Genomic DNA, 18,408 nt, shown 5'->3' with positions numbered 1-18,408 from the left:
TGAGTGAAAGGGATACACTATTGTTTACAAAAGTTTTGTGCTTTTTTGAATTGTTAGGCTCCAAATATTGTATTAGCATCGCTACTGTCTCAATTCGCTCCCTTTGTCCCGACTCGTCCCAGATGACGGTACTTTTGAAGGTGATGCCAATACTGACCTACAAGTTCTAATGTGGTTACCAGATGTCAAAGTCTGCGCTCAGCGCTCCGGAATGTCAAGTCATTTGCACAAAACCCCGCCCTCCAGAATGACATAATTGTTGGTGGCGGTCTACTGATGATGACAGGCGCGCGCGTTGCTGCTGCTGCTACACAAATCAACCAGATCGTCAACCATCAGGCATCTCCATCGTTACCCCGTTGTTGATGGAACCAGAGATGCACTCGAAAATGTAGATCGCAAGCGATGACAATATGCAGTGACAGAACTATGTCATCGCTTTCTGTAAGTCACTCGTGGTTGGGATGTCATTCTCGGTTACAAATGAGAAAAAGAAAAACAAAACTTGCGGAATCATCACAGTTAGAACTTTTCAAGTAAAACAAGCAAATTACAATTTTGTTTTGGTTCCATTGTATTTTAGCGGATTAAAAAGTAATTATGGGATTCTTGCATGAATAAAAAGTTGCAATTTTTTACAGTGCTCAGAAGCAAAAAAGAGATGACGCCGCCGCGATATGCGAAACTGAGCAGTGTTTGCTGAGCTGAGCAAAAAGCTGCACAAATTGTGGAGAAAAGTGCATGCGATCATTCTTGACTCGATGTCTCGCGAGTGATGAAGAGGCTCAAAAAAAAAGAAATCAGTTTTGATCGCGGGCATGAGAAATTACATTCCACACGCGTCTTCACAAGGGGCAACACCGAGAATGATTTGAAGAGGAGGTTTAATTGCTCAATTTGTACCGATGTCTTGTCTAGAACGATAAGACCCAATCTAGGCTCGTGGCAAATATGCTCTGTTATTAGAACATTCCGCCGGAGCATCGGGGTAGAACAATCTTTTTTGATATTTTTTTGCATTTCACCACAGATATCAGGCGAATATTATTGAGTGTCTTATACATAATTTAGTGCTTTAAAAAAATGGTGTCAGTAATAAGTATATAGTCTCGATTAACCCTGGTTGAAGGGAAAGAATGATTGAACTTGCCACCTGTTGAGCTTAAATTCATTGTATAACTGGTTATAAAATAGTAGACTTCAATAGATTTACGTCCGTTTATCGATCATATTGTGTAAAAAATTATCTGATGGTATGTTTTGAATTACACGGAAAGAAAAGCAATATGTTTATTTAAAAAGGGATTAGAAATGTATACGCTAGACTGTATGCCACCTCCGAATATATTGTGATAGTTTCCTGATCTTGTGTGTTCAAATTTTGTGCGTAGGAGTTCAAACCGATTTCAATCTGCATGGTTTTCTCGATTCGATTCGGACATGCACGAGCTGCTTTGGATACTTTCTCATTCAGAAATAGACTGGAAATGTTCCAGTCACAAACCTAGGTTAAATTTGATTGAAGAACTAGACGAGGAAAATCTGAAATTCTCTATCAAAAAATTAGTCAACTATTCAAAATTATTCATTCTCTTTTTTATAGAATGTTCTAAGAAAATTTTAATAACTAACGGTAATTTTAAAACCATAGAACCTCCATCTCCCCAATCTGTTCTAGATTATCCAACGCATCGGGTAATGAATGTGTGAATAATCGAAACCAAATCAACCAGCACACACATGCACCGTCTGGCAAGGAAATGCAGTAGGTCTACGCTACCGGTGCTTAGTTTACATTTTATTGGTAGAACGGGCAGCAACAGTCAGCGAAAAACTAGGTTTATTGCTCTCCCCGACGAGTCCACGATTCGGCCAGGACGGAAACACAGAGTCAGTCCTTCAACGGGCGTTCCGCAGTAAAAACCTCAAGTTGGTAACCCATCGAGGAAATCGTTTGTTAGTATAAGGATCCCCCAGATGGGTGGTGTTTAGAATTTTCCAACTGTTTCAAAATGTTGCATCACTTTACGACCGAAACGCACCCACTCGAATGAAATATTTTGGCAGTTGGATTGCACAATCTCAAAACTAACACTGTTAGTGCATCTCATTTCCGAAAATTTTGCTCCCTGAGGTTTATTTTCGCTGGAAGCAGTCAAGCTCGGGCACGAGAAAACGACTCCCAGCCTGAACCAGTTTCCAAAGCAAATCATTTTAGCTTAGCGTTGCACTTTTTGCCTCAAATTTGATCTGGCGTTTAAATTTCGCAGAACTTGGGATGCACTTCAAAAGGGTTCATTTAAACATAATTTTACTAGATACATGGTACTTTTAAGTCGCCTTCCTCTTTGTGTATTACAAATTTCCCATGAAAATGAGAATTTAAATTTATCTAATAACGACTTAAGGGGTTACATACATGTAGAAAATCACAAAAATTTATATTACAGAAAATTTGTTAAATCCACTCAAAAGATGATTATTAATCACTCCTGAAAGTTTCATGAAAATATTTCATGATTAAACTGAGTAAGAGACGATTTATGCTCAAAATTTTGCCATGCGCAAGCGGGCTGTCAAACTTAGTTGGCGCTGAGTTGATTTACGGGTGCCATAAAATCTTGAGATGGAATGGACCAAATTGGCTGAAATTGAGGTGAAGACTCTCAAGATGTATTCCGTGTGCATGACGAAGCCCAATTTTTGAAATTTGCTTTTAAAAAAATACAAAAATCAAAAACTAACAATTTTTTTACATGAAAAACACAAAAATATTTTTATCTTTTTTTTCAAATAAACTTTTTGGAAATCGGCCTTCGTCATGTATACGGAATCGGTTAAACGAGTCTTCACCAAAATTTTGAGCCGATTTGGTCAAGACAGTGTTATGATATCGTGGCACCCGTTTTTTTGAAACTGCTAACTTGAAATCGCTATAACTCGGCAATTATGCAACCAAATATTTTCAAATTTGTTTTGTTAGTAGGTAAAAATGTATATTTTAATGCCTCGCAAAAAGAATTTTAAAAAATTGAAGTGTATGCTCACACTAACCTCTGACTTTTTTGTCGATATACATGTATGTAACCCCTTAAATAGCTGTGAATCAAACCATCCCTTTACAAATTGTTTGGAATATTTGAATAAAAATAAAATTCATCAACAATATTTTTTTCTTTTAGTCATAGCAACTTTTTTGCCGGGGTTGGTGGTTGCCGGACGGTCCCGGTGGCATTTTTCGAGACGAGTCAAGGTCGTCTTCCTGGGTCCTGTCTCGGTAGAGTCACTGGTAGGCAGTTGGACTCACAATTCTAAGATCGTCAGTTCGAATCCCGGGGTGGATGGAAGCTTAGGTGTGAAGAGAGATTTGCAACATTTATTTATTTATTTTTTCTTTTCAAGCTGGGCATATTTGAGCTTTCCTAATACCCGTCTCTAGACAGGCAATGTTTTAATTTTATGGGATATTTATATCAAAATATACATGCAGTAATTGTTCGTTTGTCCCATTGATTCCATTTTATAGTAGAAATGATTGAAAACAGCCAAAACATCGAAAAAGTGTCTCGAAAAATATGTATAACAAATACAGCAAAAAGGCTTATGATAATGATAAGCTAAAAACAAAACAGCATATTTTTTTAGCCTTTTGCAATATTTTCATGATTTTTACTTTTTTATGAATCGATAAAAGTAAAAAAGTGATTTTGCATCATGGTTGCTACATACAAACTTGGAATTTGTCCATACAAAAATGCTATGAAATTTTCATTTTTCAAATCATTATTAATATCTTGGAAATTATTGACACGATTATAATGTCAAAAAAATACCTTTTAAATTTTTCTAATCTTCGAAAAAAATACAGAATTTCAAAATTACGTCTAACAATTCCAAAATTTTAAAAAAACCTTTTAGGCCGTTGTAAATATTTAGCATGTTTGAACTTCTTTGAAAACATTTTTAAATTTTTATGAAATAAATACCAACGTTCAAAAAATATTTGCAACGTCCTTATTTAGTCTCTTGAAAATGTTTGACGTAATTGTAAGATTCCGGATTTTTGTTTTCCTGGTACTGATTTTTATTTAATGTCCTAAATATAACTTCCAACAAAAACGAAGAGAAGTGCTCATACATTAAACAAGATAAATGCAAACAAAAATATTTATTTCAAAAAATAAAACATAAAAAGAAAACTTTTTCTCAAAACAACAAAGGAAAACAATGTAGAAAAAAACGTAAGAAGTATTATACTGCAATTCCATTTGAAAAGGGCACAAGCCGAAAAAAAAGTTCTCCGATCGGGCTCAAAATTTAGTGAGGGTTCCTTGGCCAAAATAATTAGACCTGTATTTTATTTGTTTGGCCATTAGGGTGACCTATACCATGCTAGGGTGGTCCCAAAAATTGCAACCGCACCATTTCAACTGATTTTAGCTGTCTTAGATGCAAATGAAAGGTGATTATTGGGCCTTTCAAGGAAAAACAATTGATTTTGAGGACCCATAAAACTAGCCACACATTTGTTTTGCTTCGTAGTTTTGCATTGAATTCATTTTATGAGCCTTAAAAAACAAGCTTTATTAGCTATATGCAACGTTGAAATTATGTGGTTTTCATGAATAAAACACCGCTAAAATTAAATTGGTTTTGCTCTTTCACTTAATCAGAGAATTCATGGGCGCTTATCAAGTGAGTCGAAAGAAGTAACAAACATTAAACTGATTTTTAGCATTCACATACGAGTTCAAAAAAGCACACACATTCACACCACGATTGAATGGTTTCCGAGAAATGTTTGCCTCTTCCTTGCTTGATATTCTCTTTCTTTCACGCGGTTATGACGCTGGTCGAGAGGAACAGGAAAAAATAATGAGGTTAAAGTTTGTTTAGTCTTATTTTAGCGCACTCCGTCCTGGTTGATAACCGCGTGCGCGGTCAAACCACTGAATGACCACGCTGGATCACATGTGTGTGAGTGCGTGTGATTTTGATGCTCGAGCGCCAACATAAAACATGCTGTAAGTCCTAATTAAAGTGGGTGTTGTGAAATAATTACTCATTCAGAGCATCGAAATTCAGAGCGTCTTATCACGGGGCAGCGTTATCACATAATAATTTTATAGTTTTGTCCACTTGCAAGTGTGGGAAATCGTGTGTCCACTAGTTGATTCCGCGCTGAGGTCATCATGTATGTCCTAGTTACTAAGCGCCTCTGCGATTGAAACAGTTGAGTGTCACAAAAGTGATAACAGCTCAAAAGGTTTGAAAATTTGCTCGAGAATGTTTGAAAATCAATCAAAGTGAAAGAAATCTGTCAACATAATTAATGATTGAAGAACAATTGTGTCTTTTTTTATGTCAACTTGTTGTAAGTTTAATCAAACATTTGTTCTTCAGTTACATTTTTGTATTTTTCTGTAAACTTTTGCATGGTTACATGGAACAAGTAAAATTTCAATTCAAAGTTAACGGGGTTAGTTGTTAGAGTGTCATTATTTCTCTTAGCTTTTATGTTTGTCTTTATATATCTCAGATGTGAAATTGTGATTCGTTTTATTTTTTAGCATGAGCATGAGAGACCACCCATTATGCCCTTCTCCGTTGCTAAACAGGACCGTAATATCCTATCAATACAACCAAACATACGCTTAAACTATCTAATGCTGTTTCACTTATCAACAGCATGTATGAATGCGCTGAAAAGAAAAAACATCAAGATCATTAAAACTAGATCTGGAGCAAATAGGTAGGTAACAGCCGTTGGCCACCAACGGCGCCCGCCATGTGAGTTTGTAGATCTCGGGGGGATTGGGACGGGAATGTTAGTTAGCACAGGTTGCTACAAAGGGTGGGTTCTATACGATACCCACGGCGTGTTTTCTAGAACAACCTTATCAGGAAAAAATAGTCATCGCTACTTTCAAATGTGTCTTATAGGAAATTTTCTCAGCTTTCCAATGCTTCTAAGAGCGAAATGTTTCATCGGGAAATTCCTGAGTTATCTCTATTTTATTGTTTTTGGTTTTAAATTCCTTTATTATTTATTGGAAACTTTTAAATAACAGTCCAGGAAATATGTCAAATGATGTGTTTCATGTGTCTTTTACTCATCAAAATGTGCAGAATAAGACAAAAAAAAACTTTGTAGAAGGTTGCAAACCGCTAAACATTTTGCAAATCATGTTTTGTATAAGTTTTTGAATATATGGGATTTATTCAGAAATTAAAATCATAAAACAGTGTAAAAATATATTTTGTACAAGAATTATTTGATAATTACATATTTTTTGTGTACAAATAACACGTGTCTACTCTGATTTAGCTTGTTCAACCGAAACTATGGCAGGTTTGTGATTGTTAATGGTATTATTGAATTTTAGTGAATAAATTTGATATTTTCTTAAGCAAACATTAACCTGGAACATAAATACAAATATGATTTGAAATCGAAAATATACTACATATTACTGTAGCAAGCTTCAAAAGTCATATTTTCATCAGTATAAAATAAAAATTAAATTTTATAAAATGTTTTCTGTTGAAAATGCACTTAAAAGTAGCACTTAAACTCGAGTCTTCCAATTCAGAATGCTGAAAACACCGTCACAAACATTTTTTTTTGTTTGAACAAAAATTAAATAATATTTTAACAAAAAAAAACAAACAGAAACTTTGTTATCAAACTATTTGAAAAAATATTTTTTTTATAGATGAGATTGAAGATGAGAGTCTTATAAACTTCTAAAATATTGCTAAACATTTAATCATTTAATACAAAAAAAAAACTAAAAAAAATCATTTCATACTGATAAATAGTATTTCTCCGAAAGCTCGCAACAGTAATTTGCAGTTTAATTTCTAGTATTAAACATGTTTTGTATCCATGCAACTGTTTAGTGTTTGATTAAGGAAATATCATATTTATTCATAAAAATCTTGTAATACCCTTTCAATCTCAAACCTGTAGAAATTTCGGTTGTATCAGCTAATTCCAAGCTGGATCAGAGCAGACCGGTGTTATTTGTACACATCAATTATGTAATAATCTATTTGTTCTTTTAAAAATGGGTAATTCTCTACCAACTCACACGAAATCGGGAAAAGTTGCCCCGACCCCTCTTCGATTTGCGTGAAACTTTGTCCTAAGGGGTAACTTTTGTCCCTGATCACGAATCCGAGGTCCGTTTTTTGATATCTCGTGACGGAGGGGCGGTACGACCCCTTCCATTTTTGAACATGCGAAAAAAGAGGTGTTTTTCAATAATTTGCAGCCTGAAACGGTGATGAGATAGAAATTTGGTGTCAAAGGGACTTTTATGTAAAATTAGACGCCCGATTTGATGGCGTACTCAGAATTCCGAATAAACATATTTTTCATCGAAAAAAACACTAAAAAAGTTTTAAAAATCCTCCCATTTTCCGTTACTCGACTGTAAAAAATTTTGGAACATGTCATTTTATGGGAAATTTAATGTACTTTTCGAATCTACATTGTCCCAGAAGGGTCATTTTTTCATTTAGAACAAAATTTTTCATTTTAAAATTTCGTGTTTTTTCTAACTTTGCAGGGTTATTTTTTAGAGTGTAACAATGTTCTACAAAGTTGTAGAGCAGACAAATACAAAAATTTTGATATATAGACATAAGGGGTTTGCTTATAAACATCACGAGTTATCGCGATTTTACGAAAAAAAGTTTTGAAAAAGTTACTTTTTGCGTTTCTCTTTGTTTCGTCGTCCGTGTCTGTCGCGGGTGACCATGAATGGCCATGATCGATGACGACCAACTTTTTCAAAACTTTTTTTCGTAAAATCGCGATAACTCGTGATGTTTATGAGCAAACCCCTTATGTCTGTATATCAAAATTTTTGTAATTGTCTGTTCTACAACTTTGTAGAACATTGTTACACTCTAAAAAATAACCCTGCAAAGTTAGAAAAAACACGAAATTTTAAAATGAAAAATTTTGTTCTAAATGAAAAAATGACCCTTCTGGGACAATGTAGATTCGAAAAGTACATTAAATTTCCCATAAAATGACATGTTCCAAAAATTTTTACAGTCGAGTAACGGAAAATGGGAGAATTTTTAAAACTTTTTTAGTGTTTTTTTCGATGAAAAATACGTTTATTCGGAATTCTGAGTACGCCATCAAATCGGGCGTCTAATTTTACACAAAAGTCCCTTTGACACCAAATTTCTATCTCATCACCGTTTCAGGCTGCAAATTATTGAAAAACACCTCTTTTTTCACATGTTCAAAAATGGAAGGGGTCGTACCGCCCCTCCGTCACGAGATATCAAAAAACGGACCTCGGATTCGTGATCAGGGACAAAAGTTACCCCTTAGGACAAAGTTTCACGCAAATCGAAGAGGGGTCGGGGCAACTGCTGTGTGAGTTGGCGGAGAATTACCCAAATAATATTTCAATACGATTTTATTATTTTAATATTTGAATAAATCCCACATATCCAAAAATTCGGTTAAAACTTAATTTTCAAAATGTTTAGCGGTTTGCAACCTTCTACAAAGTTGTTTCTTGTCTTATTCTGCACATTTTGATGAGTAAAAGACACATGAAACACATAATTTGACAAGTTTCCTGGACTGTTATTTAAAAGTGTCCAATTAATAATCAAGGATTTTGAAAGAAAAAACTTAAAATAGAGATATCTCAGAAATTTCCCGATGAAACAATTCGCTCTTAGAAGCATTGGAAAGCTGAGAAAATTTCCTATAAGACACATTTGAAAGTAGTGGTGACTATTTTTTCTCCTTAAGGTTGCCCAGAAAACACGCCGTGTACCCACACCCCCACTTGTGCCGGAAAAAAAACTACTTCTACTTTGGATTTTGTTAGTGGGTAAGGGTAATGGCCAGGATTCATCATAGAGGATGATGATGCGACCCAATAATTAATAAATTTATTTTAATGATGTGATGTATTATGCATTCTCAAGGCAAACAGTCGGGGGATGCGGATGAGACTATTTCCGGTGATTTGGTGTTGAGTTTAGCGTAAATGATTCAATCTTAGACAGCCGACTGTAGAAAGATTAAACAAAATAATATGCGAAATCGTGATTCGTGATTTTTTTAGGCAAAAAGGTCATCACTGCACAAATATAGCGTCCTTAGTTCAGCCCAAAATGCACATGTGACAAGGTAGAATTATCATGTCGCTTTCAAATTTCAAATGCACTTTTATTCCGAGAAAATAAAACTGCAAAAGCAATCTAGCCAATTTGTGCCTTTTCATGCATTCAAATTAAGAAAATCGACCGCCAAAAAAACATGTTCAAACGGCAAAATCCCAGTCCCATATCGCAAAATTGTCAACGGACCGTGGCCGCAGATAACCCCGGCGGTCAGTTTCGGGTTCGCGGCACAGAGTCAATGCCAAATTGTTATATTTTTTTTTTCGGAGCAACCACCAAAAAAGCAACTCGTCCAACTCGCCGCAGCACACCAGCCGGCCTCAGTTCCTGATGTGTCGAGTCGGGAACGCACGCGGTCCGATTATTGCGCCATTTTTCAAAGACGATTGTGGACGCGCGGAATTCGCACTTATCAGCGGTTATTTTCTTTTAATACATGTATTTTTTTTTTCATTTCTGTTGATACCGCAACTACGGCCGCACCAGGTTCGCATTTGCTGGACGGCAATCTAACACTTGCCTTGCGATGGCCACACGAGTTCCGCGTAAAGGCCGATGCCGCAGCGACTTATTTTGTTGCTCTAAATTCGTGTCTTATCAAAAAATCCTTCAGCTAGGCGAAAGCTATTGCTATCATTAGGAATTTGAAAAGACAGTCGACTGATGTGGTAAAAACAAATTTCAATCAAACATTTCGGAGAAATTATTCAAGAAACTTCATGCATCCTTTGTGAAACTACTTTTTTCCTGTTCTGCTGGGAACACGTTGCATAAACTGCTATTTTGGAACTTCGAATAATGTTTTTTCTACTAGGACAAAATGAGGTCCCAAATTTGTGAACAAGTTCATGAAATTGAAAGCCAGGAGCAATGTGTTCAAATTTCATGGTTCGTTTAAAAAAGATCCATGATTTTTTTCAAATGCTTGGAATCCAACAAATCTCACGGTTCAGTGATATGTACCCTGTTCGATACAATTGTTAGTAACAAAGGCCTTTCCTATTTTTGCTGCAAAGATGGCACTCAAGGCTTCAGCTACCTCTGGACTGTTATTCCAGTGTGTGGTCAAATTATTCTGTTGGAAGTTTAAGCCACCAAAGTGATGTTCTCAGAAACTTCGATGGAAATTATGTAAAGATTCACCATTATCCCCATGATTGGAGGTTTTCAAAAATCCATTCCAATGTGTCAAACGTATTGCATTGATTCTAATGATACGAGGTAAATTTTTCAATATCTTGTGACAGAGGTGTGGAACGACACCTTTCATTTTTGAAAATTTTGAAAAATACCTGTATTCAATCAATTTGCATCATGAAATGGTGATGATTTGGAAAATTAAAGTCAAGGGTTATGTAAAATTGGATGTCAAATTTGAAGGCGTATTAAAACATCCGAAAAAAACGTATTTTTCATCAAAAAATTATTTATAAAGGTATAAAACCTCTGCCATTTTTCGTAACTCAACATAAAAAAATTGTCTGTTATTGCATGTCAAAATGGGAACTTAAACCTTTGGGAAGTCGCGTGTTTTGGCGTTTCATACAAGTGCCGTTACAAAGTGTGCACAAAGTCGAAGTCTTCAAGATGACGAGACACAACAAGGACATCAAGTTTCGTGATCAACTGTACCTGGTTCATCTCGAGAAAGGATCGACAACGCCGTTTGAGCTGAAGGCAGTTCGGGCAATTTTCAACATCATCGTGACTTGGGAACGTTATCGTCCAGTGCACCGTGACGTGACGCAATGTTCGAACTGCTTGCAGTTTGGGCATGGCGGAAGGAACTGTTTCATCAAGAGTCGTTGTGCAACCTGCGGAGGTGAGCACAAAACTCAAGCTTGCGAAACAATCAACGAGAACATCGAAGCGAAATGCTTCAATTGCGGCGGCGACCATTCGACCAAGAATCGGAGCTGCCCAAAACGAGTTGAGTTTGTAAAAATTCGGCAGCAAGCGACGACGAGGCACCAACCAAATCATCGCAAAACACCACCAACTTTCACGGACGTGGATTTTCCTGCTTTGGCGTCACCTGGAGCGGGATCTGTTCGAGTGGTTCCAAATCTGCAGTCATTGCCGTTGAATCAGCGGCAAAAAGTTGCAGAGAATACAACACCTCCTGGCTTCAGTCAGCAACCGAGGGGAAACCAACCAGCATCAACGGATGAAGGCAGCAGTGACCTGTTTTCACCACAAGAACTTCTGAACATTTTCATCGAGATGACAACAACACTGCGTGGGTGTAAAACTCGTGCAGAACAAGTAAGAACGCTTGGAGGATTTATCTTGAAATACAGTTCGTAGTTTACTCGTTCTAATGATTTTGAATATTTCAATGAATTTACTTTTTTTTAGTTTTAAGTTAGGATTAGTTGTTAAAGATATATTTTTTTCTTTTTTACCCAAATGTATTCGATTCAATGCAAAAATGTAAAACAATTTGAAGTAAATAAATGAATGTGAACAGTTAATAATAAAACGAAAAATACAACAAAGATGAAGAGCATTTAGCCATACCACTTAGAATGTAAATGAAATGTAATTATTATAAGAAAATTCAATAAAGCCATATTAAAAAAAAAAAAAAAAAAAAGTGTGCACAAAGTACACGTATGCAACTATATACACGTATGGTTTATATACTTTCTGAATCTGCAATAACCCATAAGGTTCTTTGAGTTATCGCGATTTAACGATTTTTTTGGAAGAGTAGTTCGTTGTTGATTGGGGCCGTTCAGTGTCGCCCGCGACAGAGAATGACCCATTTTTATTATTTGATTCACGATAGACTGCCCACCATTGAAAAAACGGCAAATATCCACTTTTGGCAAAAACGAGTTATTAGCACCTGGTGGTAGAGGATGTTCCAACGCTTCTTCTGAAACTTGAATTTCACTGTAATAGTGTTTAGACTTGGCTGCCGATGCGAAAAACCAAACGGCTAATATGCCACTCTTATGGGAAATTGCCTTGACGGAGATTTTGTGACAAACACTCAAACGCGTTTTTCTCGGAATACTTGATTTGGCATAATAGCCGAATTTTCAATTATGGGCAGTAGACCACTCTTAAATCTTTTTATTAAACTTTTCAAATGATTGCGTATCTTTTCTGGTACTTATTTGAATAAATCTAGAGTACTTTTCAAAAGATCATATACGTGATGGTTTTCCTAAACATAAAAAACAAATTCTACCTTCAACTGGGGCAAATTGGGACAGCAGTTTTAACCATGTTAGAGCATAATATTTTGATTTTTCTGGTTTCTTTCGGATAGAACATACTCAGACCAACAAAATGTGTACATCCATTTCCAAATTTTAAACCTTTAAGTGCTCCAAGCACTTGCTGTCCCTATTCATACTATAGTCCCGATTCACCCCAGATGACGGTACTAATTTTATCCCAAAGCGAACATTTTTATTTTTTCATCCATTATTATAATACAAAATACTATGTATTTGGAAATATTTGTTTAGCGAAACAAAATATTAAAATAATGTATAGAGGGATACAGAGCTCAATCAACTTTTAACATCATTTTGGTGACTTGATATTTTATTTCATGCAAATGTTGTATTAGTTGCAATCAAATGATTTTTTTTTGTTGGACTAAACTAAAAACATAATGTCGTAAAAATTGGATTGAGAACAACGAGTAAACATAATTCAAAAATAGTAACAACACAGCAAATCTCCATAGAAAAAGCATTTCAAAACATGTATATTTTAAGTTTGTTTCTATTTTCTTTAACTTTGTGGGTGCACTTTGTAATGAAATTAATCTTAATGCATTGACGATGTGTTGACCAATGACCTGTACAACACTTTTATCAACATTACTGAGATAGACCCAGCTGAAAAAAAACTATTTGAATACCACTTCAGAGGTCATATCTTTAAATGGTTAATTTAAAATCAGTATAAAAAGAACCGTGGGTGAGATTATTATTTTTTTTTCATTTAATGTTTTGTTACTGAGTTTACTCTCAATTTTGGATATATTTATAAAAAAAATTGTGTGTCTTTGGAAAATGTCGAAAACCTGCACAAAAAAAAAATACTGCAAATCATTGCTACTATTAGGTTTACATTTTCTGTTTCTTTTCGTTTTTTTGCATTTTAAAATACTTATTTTACTTTATTGTTGAAAGGCTGTTTTTTATAATTTTACAAAAAACACGATTATTTCAATAAATTATAATTCTTAAACCAGATTTTTCACCATCACGTACTATGGCTCAGAAGATGTTTTTTAGTTCCCTTAAGGCCGTTGCAAATATTTTTAGAAGTTTATGTCCCTCGACTCTGGTCGCAAAAAATATTAAAATTGAAATAACAAGCCATGGTCTCAACATTGGAATTAAAAAAGTGTTTAAAAATGCTTTTTACACCTGCCCAGTCGCTTTGCAATTATTAGTTTTCAAAACATCCAAACATCCGAAAAAAAAAACTTTTTGGTCGATCCCAGACATTCTAAATATGATTTTAAACGCAGAAAAGTGCATTTCTAATTGTTTTCAGTTGATTAGACTTCTATTTCCTTTAAACCCCCTGATTTTTCGGATCAATTTTGAAGGGGGGGTGGGGCGAGGCGACATAAAATTTGAAAAATATTTGCAACGGCCTAATTATATTTCAAAAATCTAAAATAAAAGAAAAATAATGGAAACATCTATTTTTTTCCGTGTACCTTTTTTTCGAAAAGTATTAATTATCATATGTTGTGAACTTTGCCGAAGACACCAAATCGATCAGAAAATGCCTTCATACTTTTACGTACCCATTTTATTTGATCAGCCCCCAAAATTGTATGGAGACATGTATGGAAAACGAATGATGAAGAATTGCTTCTTTTGGCATAGGGAATGTTTCATCAAAAAAAAAAAAAATAAAAAAAAGTCGATTTGCGACCTCAGGATGGAAAAACACATTGTTGCATGTTTGGAATAATCAGAAGCTATTCTTTTTTTGATAAAGAATGAAATGTTTCTTCGATATGCCTAAATAATTAAAAAAAATATAATCAAGTAAATACAAAATCAAAGTCAAAGAAGGAGTTCAAGAAGGATTTTTTTTTGAAAAGTGATCAGATTTTTAAAACATTCTCTACACATCTCAAACTCTGTAATTTTACACAATACATTAAAAAAAAAATCAACACAATTTCATGTACATACCACAGCTCCCGTAAGGTCCACCGACTGCAACACACTGAGCACTATCACTAGCAGGTAACTCATTGTGGATATCGAGGATTTCCGTTTATTCCGCGGAAATCGATTCCCCAGGCCCACCGACGTTGGGCCCGCGGGTTTCGGCATTTTCGAATTGTTCGATTCCACAATGCTTTTGTGGCAATTGTGTTCACTAAAAATAATATTGAAAAAAATCCTCCGAAAAACTATTCACTCATTTCGAAACTGTACGCCACAAAGTGTCCCGTTTCTAGGATAGGACACCGAAGGCCGAAAGGATCACGAGAAATACGACGATGGGCACACGCGAGAGAGAGAAAAATCAGTCCGTTGGCAGCCGATGCACCATCGAATGTTCTGAACGTTCGAAGCAATACTAACTTCACTGGCCAAGATGTGAACCGATTTCCTCGCCCGCAGACGGGAATCGTCACGATCATCGTCGTCGTCAGCTACGGTTCGTGAACGGAAAGGAAAACCACGATCGGTGCTTTGACTAGGGGTGCTCTCGGGTTCTGTTGATTTTCAAATCAGTTCTCTTTGCTGGTAGTTCCTGTATTTTGTTTGGGCGTAAGTGACAAAAATGTTTGTGTTTGTTCTTAATTTGTACAAAACCATGAAGAAAATAGCTTTTTTTTGGTAGTACAGAGAATGGACACAGATATCATTGTAGAATTAACCATTTCCCATAAAAGTCACTGTTTTACTTTAAAAAAAGTGACGAGAATTATGAAACTTATGAAAATTAACCCTTTTTTCTTGAAGAGATTTGAAGTTTCCTTAAACCGGGGTGTCATTGATACCCGGGGGACAATGACAGAAAAAAATACGGAATAAACATGAACGGAATGGTATGAAATGGGACTGAGCTTGGTAGAGAAGTGTTCAATGAACATAAGTTGTAGATAATTAGAAAACGGACTTTAAAGGGGATTCTTCGACAGTTTGCTTGCTATCATCCTTTTTCTCGTCTGCAACAAACAGAACACTTTTACGGTAGGGAAAGGTGGGGCAAGACGACCATATGGAACAATCGCTCGTACGGCCGTAATTTTTACAGTTTCGATTATTTTCAGTATGAGGAATTGTTGCTAGCAATGCAATTAGCTGATTCTACTGCCACATAAGTTTTTTTCAAAACCTTAGTTTTCTTATAATTTTTGGAAAGTACAAAATAAGCCTTAGGGTTCGTTTTAAGGCTCATTTTATCAAAATGCTATTTTTCCTAGGACCTGTCCCTACCAATGACTTGCACCTATTATAAAGTATGATTTAACTTTTGGTTATTTTTGTTGAGAGCTTTTAAAATATCTTGTTCAGGTGGGGCAAGTGTACCATATAGATTTTTAGTAAGAAAAAAATACGAATTGCTGTAACAACATATTTTATTGGAAAATAAATAAATAAAAGTACTTAAAAACTTATAAACAGTTGTTAAAAAAATTGTTCCCTCAAAATATAGTGAAACTATGAAAATTTACTATTTATCATCTAAGTAATTATTCTTTTCGATTGAATTTATAGTAAAATATTATTGTTTAATCTAAAAATGAAAGAAAAGTTTCAAATACATTCTAATCTGATGCATCTAAATGATAACAGTTCAATTGTTAGCAAATTAACATGTTGTTTCATGCATTGTCCCTCTTGCGCAAACGGGTTGCTCGTCTTGCCCCACTAGTTGAGTAGAACGTATGGAAAATCAAAAATTTTAAAATCAATTTTTTAACATAAAAAATCTGTTCTATCAAAGTCTTAGTCAAGACCTGGAAAAAGATGACTATAAAAAAAACCGACAGATTTTTTACGTTTTTAATGGGTTATAACGAGCATTTCCTTAGCTTGTTACACTTGCCCCACTTTCCACTACGCTATTTTCTTTAAAACTGCTTTTGAAAACTCGAGTCGTGGAATCAAACTGGCGGATCTTCCCAACTCCCCTTAAGTAAATGTAAACATTGAGTGTATCCCGCTTACTATGATGGACAATGACATAAGGTATGAGAACATTGTGTGGCAAACCCCAGTATTTACATGTTTGAAAAATGTAAATCTTGAGTCCTACTGGTTAATTAATACATAATAAATAATTTTCGGGACTCGTGGAGAAGGGGTAAGCGTGGTTGCCTCTCATCTAGTCGTTGATGTCAGAAGAAAAGAAGTGAATTCAGAATGTCAGAAGTCAGAAGTAAATTGGTATGAGAATTATGAAATTCATTGAAAATACCGATTTTTTTTTTATCAGAAGAAGGATCTCTATGCCACAACAATTAATAATTACGGGAATCTGTTCTGAAAACATAATCATAATAATTCCGTTTTCTTAAATTTAGAACAATAAAAAAACAAACTTTTTTCAAAGTTCAAAATAACGTTTCATTGATTTGAACAAACTTCTATTTATTACTGTTTATGTCACTTAAAATCGACTGGAAAAATTATAGACAGATTGCCAAAATTTGTAGGGAACTGTTTGCAGAAAAGTTCCCTAAAAAGTACCAGTGTTAGTTCAATATAAGCAGAGATATGCCCAATTTCTTGAAATACGACGTTCTCCAAAATTTCTGGGTTCCATTGCCTCTCACATGGTGAACACTGCCTACTCAGATAATTGTAATGAAGATTTTTTTTGAAACATAAAAATTTAACATGGAATTAAATCTATTTTTTTGGAAAAACTCACTCTAGAGGAAATCTACCCTTTCTAATCAAACACTTATCTTCGTCATATGAAGAGTTTGAAGCTCGATCAAAGGTCCAAAAATACTATTTAAAAATTGTAAATTTATAGAGCACTAGAGCTACCAAGGACGCAAGAGGTTTAAATATGAAACTACTAAACTACTTTTTTTGTTATGAAAATTATTTTAACCGAAGTCATTATTAGGCCGAATCATTGTATAGTCATTAAAAACTACATCGTATTACATAAAAGGTGCCCATAAAGTGCAAACATATTTATAATACTCGCTCCAAACATTTGAAAACTGTAAGTTGTGATTACATGAAAATGGTATTTTTAGTGAATAGCACATTTTTAAGGTAAATTCAATGCTTATCTATTTATTCATGAACTCAAACCAGTAAGATTTGCTCTGGATAAAATATTTGCTATGAAAAACATATTTTCTATTTTTTTTTCAATGTGTTGCCATGAAAAACATATTTGCTGCAAGATTTTGTTTTTCTTTTTCATTTCAACTAAATTATCAATATTATTCTTTATCATATTCTCTCAAACTGGTCACAGAGACGTATTCAAAAGAAATTTTATCGTTTTGGAGCATGGATTCATTTTACTCACTTTCTAAACACTGTGATTAAAAAGATAATACCTAGCTTCTTCTTATAAATACAAAATACTAATCATTATTTTTTATTATTTTGAACGAATGGAAAGACAGCGTATATATTTAGAAAATTTATATATTTTCTTGAAATTGTACAGTTAAACCTCGCATAGTGCGCAGGCGTTACGCATTGTGTTTCGTCTATTTCTCAAACATGGCGTAATATTTTTACAATCTTTTTAAAGCAATTTGTTCGTCTTGATTCAATCTACAATTCGTCGGTTGTGTGCTATCTTGTGACAACGACCATTTAGTACTTTTCGAGAAAATCGATTTTTAAAGTTTGTTGGTAAATAATTTCAAAACTATGAATGGTAGAGCCAAACTTTTTGAAGCAATCGGTTCAGATACTTTCGCTTAACAAACGCTCCTAGTTTCAACTAATTTGGTTACACCAGTTAAAAGATACAGTAAATAATGTAAACAAAAATCTGAAAAGCACGTGTCACAAGTGTGTTTCGAAAGTAAAATTGTACTACGTGTCACAGAATTCCCATACAAACTTAAATAAGCATAAATCAATGGTTTAATCGACTTAATCAATATATTTTTATAAACAAAAGGTTGCATTGCCTTTAGAAAGTATGTGTGTACATAAATTTGTGAAAAACAAGAAAAATTTTCCACATTTTCCAACAACATGTATGACGTGTCACAAGTGTGCACAAACATTTTGATGATAAATTGGTCTA

The 18,408-nt window shown here is 34.6% G+C and overlaps 1 protein-coding gene across 1 annotated transcript in view; it reads right to left on the bottom strand.

The window, feature by feature from the left end:
* Nucleotides 1-14,750, bottom strand: part of LOC120415454 (collagen alpha-1(IV) chain) — a 66,396-nt gene extending 51,646 nt beyond the window's left edge. Inside the window, exon 1 of the mRNA XM_039576999.2 lies at nt 14,349-14,750. Coding sequence (XP_039432933.1) covers nt 14,349-14,492 — 144 coding nt within the window. The 5' untranslated portion in view covers nt 14,493-14,750. The remainder of the gene's footprint in view (nt 1-14,348) is intronic.
* Nucleotides 14,751-18,408: the final 3,658 nt, after the last annotated feature.

The sequence above is a fragment of the Culex pipiens genome, chromosome 2 (assembly GCF_016801865.2).
Source record: "Culex pipiens pallens isolate TS chromosome 2, TS_CPP_V2, whole genome shotgun sequence".
In the NCBI taxonomy this organism is placed as follows: Eukaryota; Metazoa; Arthropoda; class Insecta; order Diptera; family Culicidae; genus Culex; species Culex pipiens.
This window is presented reverse-complemented; position numbering and strand designations above follow the sequence as displayed.